Genomic DNA, 8,930 nt, shown 5'->3' with positions numbered 1-8,930 from the left:
GTTCAAATCCCTCCTTCAAATCAGTCCATAATTGATGTGGATCTTTTATATCCACGTACTCAGCTCATAATCTTTCTTGGATATGATGTTGGAGGAAAATAGTAGTCTTCAATTTGTCCCAGAGGGATGTTGTATTTCCTTCCTTAATCACCTTACCCAAGTTCATAGATTCCAAGTGGAGAATAATGTCCAGGGCCCATTCAACATAGTTCTTTCCATCTAGTCTCAAGGCATCATACTGAAGCTTCACAAGGTTCGACATTTCCATAAACTATTCATTAATAAGAGTAATGCAATTAGTGTACATGTTAGATTAACATATAAAAGATCATTTATTAATTTCATAAAGAGTTTTTAAAGCTTCAGGTATTAAAGTAAAAGAATCATATTAGAATTTCAAGTTCCTTAGAATATTGTATCAAAATTTCAGGTTCTTTTAGGATAAAATAAATATCTCAAAACTTTAGGTCTATAATTGGTGTTAGAACTGCTGGTTCTAAATCCTTGCATCGAAATTAAAACTCATAAAAATAAATATGTGATGCAATAAAGTCATTAATAGCAAAATGTAACAACATTAGTAATACGTATAAAAATAAAGTCAATTGATTAGTTCAGGAAACAATTATAACAAATATATTATTGTTAGGAACTAATGTATTTTCTGATATAGAAAATCCATTTTATGGCAACCATGGAGCATACTCATAACGGTAGTTTTATCACATAATGTATAATAAAATGAATGAATAAAACTATTACACTTACTGAGCTCCTCATACTGATAATGTATGATAATTTTAGTGGTGTAATTGTAATAAAATAAACTAACAAGGACTGAAAAGTAAAATAGCATAATAAAGAGGGCTGACGAGAAGCTTTTATTAACTCTTTCTCTCAATTGTGTTATATATAAAACAATAATGTTTTACTTATAACTGAATCATGTAACTAGATAAAAATTGCATAAAATTTATATAAAATGATTGTTTTATCTTTTATTTTTTATCTAGTTGTATGACTCAGTTGTAAACATATTATTACTCTATATAAAATAAAGGAAATAGGTTTAATATACAGTGTTTCCGTATTGACCCATCTCCCATAAAATCAATTATACAATAATAAATCATAATTTATGTCTTTAAGTGGACTTGTCTAGGCCATGTGCCAAATCGGTGGAAATCCACCACTTACAACAATGCTCACTATATTTTATACAATTTAATTCAAACAAATAAAAACAAAAAATAGAAAAACTAGTGTTGCGGTGGGCATGTTCCAAAGATTCGACCAGTCGTAGAAAGCTGAGGACCGACCAAATCTGGTTGCAACAAAGGTGCATTCGTGACACCCTTACTTGTGACTGTGGGGGCCAAACAATTTAATTTCTCTCTTAGTAAATACGTAGTATGCCTTTCGGCCCCTACGAAGTCTAGCCACTATACTCTGGCCCATAGTAATTCCCATATCTGTAGCGAGTACAAAATCATACTGTACTCCAGCGCGTAGCCTTACAAGTTTTGACCTGTGATTGGGAAAATGAATTTATAAATAAAACCTCAGGAGCGCACTTCATCGGCCTCACTCATCACCTATTTTTTCACTTCTCTCTCGATCCACTTCCTTCTTTTTATGGTCTTATAAGGGTTTTCAATTTCTCAAAATTCCCTCCATATCCCCTTAAACCCCTTACTCAGAATCTTCCAGCTCATTTTCTTTTAGGGTTTTTTTTTCTTTAAAAGGGGAAAGAATTCTGTTATTAGTTTTATGTTCTGATTAAGCTTCAATTTGAAGCTTCTTTTCTTGAGTTCTTGAATTGCAATTCAGCCTCTGAGGGATTACTGTTTGTTTTGAGTTACCATTCTTTGGTTTTTTTTGGCCGTTATGGGTTTAAAATTTTCAAATTTTGTAGTATTCTAGGGTTTGGCGGAGTCTTGTTCGATTCTTTTCTTCGGTTTTTTTGCTGAAAAAACGTAGGAAAGGGAGATCCGAAACGGGTGTTTTAATGGGCTTTTAATGATTTACGTGGGGGTTATTTCGAGGACTAGTGGGTTGTTAATGTGATAAATGATGAGAGAGTAGAGATAAAACCCTAATTTTGATTATGAGGTTTTGAATATGAACCATGGAGGTGGAGAGAGCAACCCAAAGAGTGAACCAACAAGCGCCACGTCATCAAGAAGAGCTGGAGCTGAAGATTTTGGTCGAGCAGTTGCAAAAATCGCGGTGGCACAAATATGTGAAAGCGTTGGATTTGAAGGCTTCAAAGATTCGGCTTTGGACGCCCTTGCAGACTTTGCAATCAGATTCATCCGTGACTTAGGTAAAACGTCCAGTTTTCATGCTAACTTAGCCGGTAGAACGCAGTGCAATTTATTCGATACAATTTGTGGATTAGAAGAGTTAGGAGCTATAAATGGGTTTTTAGGTGCATCAGAGATTGGTAAATGTCTTGTAGGGTCAGGCATGTTAAGGGAAATAATTCAGTTTGTGGAGTCTAATGAGGAAGTCCCTTTTGCACAGCCAATCCCACAGTTCCCTGTTGTTAGGAGTAGGAGATTGATACCGAGTTTTGAAGAAGTGAGTGAAACGCCGCCGGGTAAACATATTCCATCTTGGTTGCCCGCTTTTCCTGATCTTCATACGTATATTTCAACGCCTATGTGGAATGAGAGGAAATCTGATCCTCGTGCTGATAAGATTGAGCAGGTGAGGCAGAGGAGGAAGGCGGAGATGGCTTTGTTGAGTTTGCAGCAGAGGTTGGTGTCTAATGGTGAAGCAGGAAGTTCGTCCTCAGGGAAGCCGACTTATGAGGTGGATGATTCTCAAGAAGCTGGAAGTAACCCATATCTTGCTAAGCCGTTGCAATCTGAAGAGAAAGATGTTTCTCCAGTGGTTTTGCCTGCTAAGCTTAAAAATGAAGTGTCTGGGGGAACTAATGTTTCTGTAATGGATGCATTTGGTCCTGCCATTGAAGCAGTGAAAGGTAGCGGGCTTTGTGATGATGGAGAAGGTGATGGGAACAGTCTTCCTCACAAGAGGCCTGCTGTTCATTTTAAAATTAGAAGTGGAAAGAAGTTTCTGGGTGAATTTCTGGATACGAGTCTTCAGAAGAAGGGTGGTGGAAGAAGCATGTCATTTGGGCGGGATGATGAGAAGGATGACAAGAAGAGAAGAGCTGAGTATATTCTTAGACAATCTATAGAAAATCCACAAGAACTCACTCAGTTGTAAAATAGTTCATGACTGGTATGCTCGGTAGAAATCTTCTTAGTTTAGAAATTGGTGCCAGAAGTAATGGGCTATGGTTGCTCTTACACTAGAGGCATACTGTTGCTCTGGCATTGATATTAAGGGAACTCTGTTGGGACTCCCTTGGCACTCCACTCTAACAATTGTGATAGGTATGTGAGTGTTTGTTTTTACGTTTCTCTCGCTGTAGTGTAGACTGATTCTTTGAAAATCAAAAGTTTTGCTCTTTTCACCATCTCATGTTGTAATTTTACAGTGACCTTTTATAGTTGTATTGATATGATTGAATTCTGTGCTTTCTGGTACTCACAACTTTTATTATGCGTGATAGATGGATAATACCTAGCAATGCCTCTTAAGCATGTTTGTCAATTAACCATTAGCTTGTATTTTGCAACTTTTGCACTTAATTTTAAGGGTAAAAAACAAACAAAGAATAATGCATTTACCATGCTAAATGAAAATTATTTTGAAAAAAAAAAATTAGCGAAGATTGAAAGAAGCAAATCCTTAATTCAGATCATGAAGTCCTGATAAGGTGGGCAAGATTTATCTCAAAGTTAGATTGAAGCCATCTTTGATAATGTTAATGGGTGATTATACACATTCAGCATGTCAACGATCAAGTTAAGAGGAATGTTAGTTTCTTGAATTTAGTACGTATGTTTGAGGACTGCCTAGTTGCTGATTCTCATTTGAAAGCATGTATGTTGTTGCCGTTGGTTGTTTATGTATGTATATACTAGTATTTCTAACAGTTGATGGGAAATTATTTAATATTAATCACATACAATTTTGGTGCACTTTAAGTGGAATGACTATACTACCATCTTACAGTTTTTGGTAAGAGTTTTGCAAGCCATTTTTCTGCTGAATGCGCCAGTTTGAATTTTTGGTAAGAGTTTTGCAAGCTTTTATGATAGGATTACTTTGAGCTTGCTTGCTTCACATGGGATGATCAGTACACCCTTTTGATTGAATCCAAATTCTTGTTCTGCCACATCTAGCAACTTAATAAATGGTGGGTATGCAAGATACCTCAATGCAACTGAAAGTTTCTGGGGTTCACTGCTGCTGAGCACAAGAACAGAAAAGTGCCGCTTTTTCACAGTTTCAAAGTCGTGTATGCTTTTGAGATGTCTGGTATGCCCCTTGAAAAGGTAGAAGCACTTCTGTAGCTGCATCAATGCATTCTTAGCCACAAAGAAGCAAGTATTGCTCCATTTTTTTTTCCCTGATCCATGTGCTTTGGGCTTTTCACTAAATCTTGAAACTGTTTCTTCTTTGACTATGGAAACTTTAGTTGGGTATAAATAGTTGAAAGGTTTGTAGATTTGGCAATGGTGGACGTGGTCTCACCCCTGAGAGGCCCTTCTAGATTTACCTACTTGGCTTTTCTCCAAAGAAATGTGAGGCTACCAAATGGATTGCATAAGTTGACATTGAGGTGACAGAAAAATTATGTTTGAGCTTTGTTCTTGTGTTTTGTTTGTTCAGGTCTCATTTCTTTGATTGACAAGTACAGCTTGGTGAAACGTATTGGGATATTTTTTGTATGCAATATTCAGTGTTCTGTAGCTGTAGTTTCAGCCATTTGGAAATCAGAAATACTACGTAAATATATCTAACATTAAGCTCTTTCTCAAGTTGCAGTTCAGATTGTATTCTATTATCTTGAGTTTAGCGTAGTTGATGGGATCTAGCAAAAGCTTTTGTTGCCTAAATGTTTGGGTGAAGCACTGAAGCCTATAGTTGAAAAATGACTGCTGAAGTAGGCTGTCTTGTGGAGGAATGTTTTGTTAAAGTTTGATCCTGTTGAATGATATTCAACTGGAGATGATAACTGAAAAAGTTAATGCTGCTAAAATGCATGCATCTAAAAGAAATCTGAAATCTACTCTGCCGGCACAATTATTATTGTTTATTCAACACAAGAGCTGGCATCTATTGCACTTTCCAATTGTCTTTCTTATTCATTTGTTCATCTAATAATTACCTGGTAGTAACTATTGAAGGATTCTTATACAGAACATAAATGGCATAATACTTGACTGCAAGCAGTGCACTGCATTTAGATGTTGATTTCACAAATTGAGCCCTTCAAGAAGTTATTTCTTATTTATAAAAAAAAAATTGGAGTTCCAGGTTCAGCCATGCCGACTATATTTTGAACTACCAACCTGGGTTTGCTAGTTGCAATAGCTTATAATGTCTTTAAAAGCTATCCCCGGTAGTGTCTCCTTTCTTCTGTCTTGTCAGCAAATTCATGGCAAGAATCAGCAGTATACAAGATTATAAAGATTTCTGGCTAGAAGAACAAAGGTTTTTTCAAAACAGAAACCGGAAGTAAACGACATGACGCCAGTACTAAATGCAAATTTTGAATGTTCTTATCTCTGGTCAAGTGTAACAAAACTGATTGTTTAAGTATAAACACTGAATCCAAATGCTATATGTAATTGTAGACTATGCAGATGAAAACTATGATCCTTAAATACGAAACTTGAAAACCACCTGAGAGCAAAAATCCAAAATACAAATGCAATTTACTGCAGTTTAAGCTATTTGTCCATTCATGTTTAACAGACCTCAAGCTCATTGGGCTTGGTGCAGACTACTTTGTAAACGGGTCTCAATTAAATTTCCAGTAATAAACAGAGAATTTTTAATTTTGCCACGAACTGGTAAGCAGCTAAACAAATACAAAGTATAGTTATGCTACATCATCCGATCAACTAGAACAAGTCAAGAAATCGGATATGTTCAATTGATTATCCTAGCTTCATCTTTTCAACTACAAGTATCTGAAAAATAGAGCACTTCTCATATAAGCCTCTGGAAAATTTCTTAATCCAAGTGAAACCACCTCAATGTTTCAGCTTCAAATTCAAATCTGAAGGAAAAGCTTTCCCACGATGGTTGAAGATCATGTATTCCAGGTTGCCTGGTAAAGAAACCATCCTGCATTCAAGGATGCACAGATCCTCAAGTCAGTGACTGAAATAATGCTTCTACAAAAAACTACTAAAAGATCACAAGAGCTGTCATTTTACAATCCTGACTACCAAGTAAAATCAAAAGAAAAAACTGAGAATTAAAGGGATATTTTTAAACATAAAGCTCTCAAAATCAATAATTCCCATAAAATCCTTCTGCCAATGCATCAAGCCCTGGCTTTCTTAGTATAACCCATTTCTCACTTCGGAATATAATAATTAAGGGGTTAGGCTATAGTAACTTAAATATTTGACTTGCACTAATTTATAGCCATCAATTCATTTTAATCTCATATTTTAAAAGTTACTGAGGTGGCACAAAAGCTAACTATCTTCAACTTTCATCTCAAGTCTATTGGTTGCAATTGACCAATGACAAAAAATTAGTGTCACAAAATTTAGTCAAATCTTTAAGTTACTATAACTTGAACCATAATCAGATAAATTTATGGCAAATTAACCTCAACTAAAATATAGGCAAAGAGCAAGAGTTGAGCGCATTGAAATTTTAAAAAGTCACAAGGACAAGATGGTCTGTGAATAACTGAATATAATATGCAAATTTTACTTTTACGTACTTTAAAGTAAACAATTAATGTGTCCTAAAGGGGAGGCTAGTTAATAAGACTTTTTTGTCATGGAGCATGAAGTTTAGGTATCAATCCCTTTCACACAAGCCTTATTAGAGCTCTTTTTGTGGTGATAGGGTCCCTTTTTTCTGATTTATTATAAGCTAGTGAATTGCAGACTTGGTTCATTAAAAGAAAAGTAATCATGCCCCAGATCAGGGCCAAAATGGAGCCTAAAGGGAGCTCAATATTTCCTACCTTACACATCCAGTACCTTCTTTTTTGAAGATTAAGTCCTTGCAGCTGTAAACTAAAGTTAATAATCCATAAATGGGAGACACGTGGCTAGCAGGTGGCAAAATAACAAAGTGAACAAAAGAGTAGCCAGTGGCATGAGGAGAGCTATTGCAGCTCATACAAGAGCCATGCAAAGAACAGAGAGGCATCCAAAATTAGGGCAGTAGCCTCATTTCAAAACTACAGGGTTGCTCATGAAGAGATAAGACTGATCTATTTGATGATGTCAAAGTATTACATAGAAAAGATAAACTACCCCAAAACTATGCATAAAACTTCTAGATCATCTCAGTCTTTTGTAAATGCCTGTGATCTGTTCCTATATCTGGAGACAAACTCAAATCTATCAATACAAGGTACACATATCCACATCCACCAGAGCAATATGCATCCTTCAAAATGAACTACTAAAAGGTACATGTTAATGGACCATCAATCTGTTGATACAAGGTAGAGGCAATAAGTTAGCTAGTTTTAACTCCATAAGAAATAGTTTCTCATATGTTTCATTATAAATTAAAAACATCCATCTAAGTATGACAAAATAAGATGTTCCTATTTTAGTTGCAGGGATCTCGTTATCACAATGTCACTACTGTACATCTTGATGTGCTATGGTAGTGGTTACAACAGTCTTCAATAGTATCAACACTGAAACGACCCTTATCAAAGTAAACCACAAGTGAAATAAATTCCAAAGAGATTGTATTCCATCATGTGTAAGGTGCAAGGGGAAGGAACAAACTCAACAAAAAGGAATGCATTTTGGATCTACTTCAAGAACTAGTTCCCAGTATTACAAGAAACCCACTGCCTCTCTATACAATTGAATTTCTTAAGGAGCTATATCATGTTCCAGAACGTGTAATGGAAAGGGATAACACAATGGACAAAGTCCATCATACGATGTACTTCAGATCTCAAAACCGCAAAAATAGCAGCCAAGCTCACAACTCGAACTACCACAGATCAGATAACAGTACGATTCTTCAATCTCAATCTTCTAGCATATGTTATAAAGACACAATGCATGGAGTATTTCAATTCCACAGCCCTAAAATTTCATAAGACATCTTTGTCTCTCCAAGTTCAATAAAAACACAAAATTAACTGAAACAATCTAGACCAGCATACCTATTATCATCAGAATCGGGGTGAATTGACAAAAACTTCCCTGGCACCGTTAGGGCTGCCCACGTACATAACAATAACCCGAGAAGCAACTCAATCACCACCTATATTCCCAAAACAAAAATAAATAAATAAACAATCAATAATAACGCATTAAAACCAGAAACGCATCAACAGAGCATAAAATCCCATTCAATAAATTCAATAACACTGACATTGAAAGGAGGCCCAGAGAACTCCTCTTCCATAATTTTCAGCAAGCCCCTATCTGAAATCAGATCAAACGAGAATCAAGCCAAAAAGAAAAAAAGAATCAAAGAAAGACATATGGATGCTTGGCAATAGGTTTAGGGATAACATTGAACGGTTGAATAAGCTGCATGAGCGAGAATTACGACTCCAAGTACGCCAACAAGGAAACCTACACCCATCGTTTCAATACTCTGATCTATGAATTTGCGAAGATTGGTTAGTTTAATTCCTCGGTTGACACACCAAAGCTAGAGGTCGTGTCGTGTATTTCACTGGACTGGAGCAAAGCAAAGCAGACCGTTGATCTGTCTTGTTTGTTTAGTTCTCTTAAACGGCGTCGTAGAGTCTTGAAATTTTTTTTTATAAAAAAAAAAAAAAAAAAAAAAAATCTTTTTAAGCGTATCCTTCAAACGCAGCGTGTTGTGAGCTG

The 8,930-nt window shown here is 35.9% G+C and overlaps 2 protein-coding genes across 6 annotated transcripts; one reads left to right on the top strand and one right to left on the bottom strand.

Annotated features, from left to right (window-relative positions):
- The first annotated feature begins 1,568 nt into the window (after positions 1-1,568).
- Positions 1,569-5,754, top strand: LOC116113588 (transcription initiation factor TFIID subunit 8). 5 transcript variants are annotated; one of them, XR_004125448.1, is made up of 3 exons: positions 1,569-3,407; positions 4,179-4,702; positions 4,909-5,754. XR_004125448.1 is itself a non-coding variant. In XM_031399737.1 (1 exon), the coding sequence occupies exon 1, from the start codon at positions 2,122-2,124 to the stop codon at positions 3,235-3,237; it is 1,116 nt and encodes a 371-aa protein (XP_031255597.1). In that variant the 5' UTR covers positions 1,569-2,121; the 3' UTR covers positions 3,238-3,560. The 5 variants fall into 5 exon arrangements, 1 of the variants encoding a protein (XP_031255597.1); XR_004125449.1 differs by lacking the exon at positions 4,179-4,702 and having other exon boundaries at positions 4,909-5,747; XR_004125447.1 differs by lacking the exon at positions 4,909-5,754 and having other exon boundaries at positions 4,263-4,888.
- A 26-nt stretch (positions 5,755-5,780) lies between these two features.
- Positions 5,781-8,798, bottom strand: LOC116113589 (membrane magnesium transporter). Its single transcript, XM_031399738.1, has 4 exons — positions 8,607-8,798; positions 8,464-8,516; positions 8,252-8,352; positions 5,781-6,216 (listed from the first exon to the last, which is right to left on the bottom strand). The coding sequence occupies exons 1-4, from the start codon at positions 8,677-8,679 to the stop codon at positions 6,123-6,125; spliced, it is 321 nt and encodes a 106-aa protein (XP_031255598.1). The 5' UTR covers positions 8,680-8,798; the 3' UTR covers positions 5,781-6,122.
- Positions 8,799-8,930: the final 132 nt, after the last annotated feature.

The sequence above is a fragment of the Pistacia vera genome, unplaced genomic scaffold, assembly GCF_008641045.1.
Source record: "Pistacia vera cultivar Batoury unplaced genomic scaffold, PisVer_v2 Contig686, whole genome shotgun sequence".
Classification (NCBI taxonomy): domain Eukaryota; kingdom Viridiplantae; phylum Streptophyta; class Magnoliopsida; order Sapindales; family Anacardiaceae; genus Pistacia; species Pistacia vera.
The sequence above is the reverse complement of the archived record's forward strand: the minus strand, read 5'-3'. Positions and strand labels throughout refer to the sequence as shown.

What these genes read in the sequence shown, in the direction of transcription:
- LOC116113589 (XM_031399738.1), bottom strand. Translation starts at nt 8,679, where the DNA reads ATGGGTGTAGGTTTCCTTGTTGGCGTACTTGGAGTCGTAATTCTCGCT. An exon ending in AGCTTATTCAACCGTTCAAT is followed by an intron (nt 8,517 to 8,606) that starts GTTATCCCTAAA and finishes ATCTGATTTCAG; the next exon opens with ATAGGGGCTTGCTGAAAATT. An exon ending in CCCGATTCTGATGATAATAG is followed by an intron (nt 6,217 to 8,251) that starts GTATGCTGGTCT and finishes CCTTGAATGCAG; the next exon opens with GATGGTTTCTTTACCAGGCA.
- LOC116113588 (XM_031399737.1), top strand. Translation starts at nt 2,122, where the DNA reads ATGAACCATGGAGGTGGAGAGAGCAACCCAAAGAGTGAACCAACAAGC.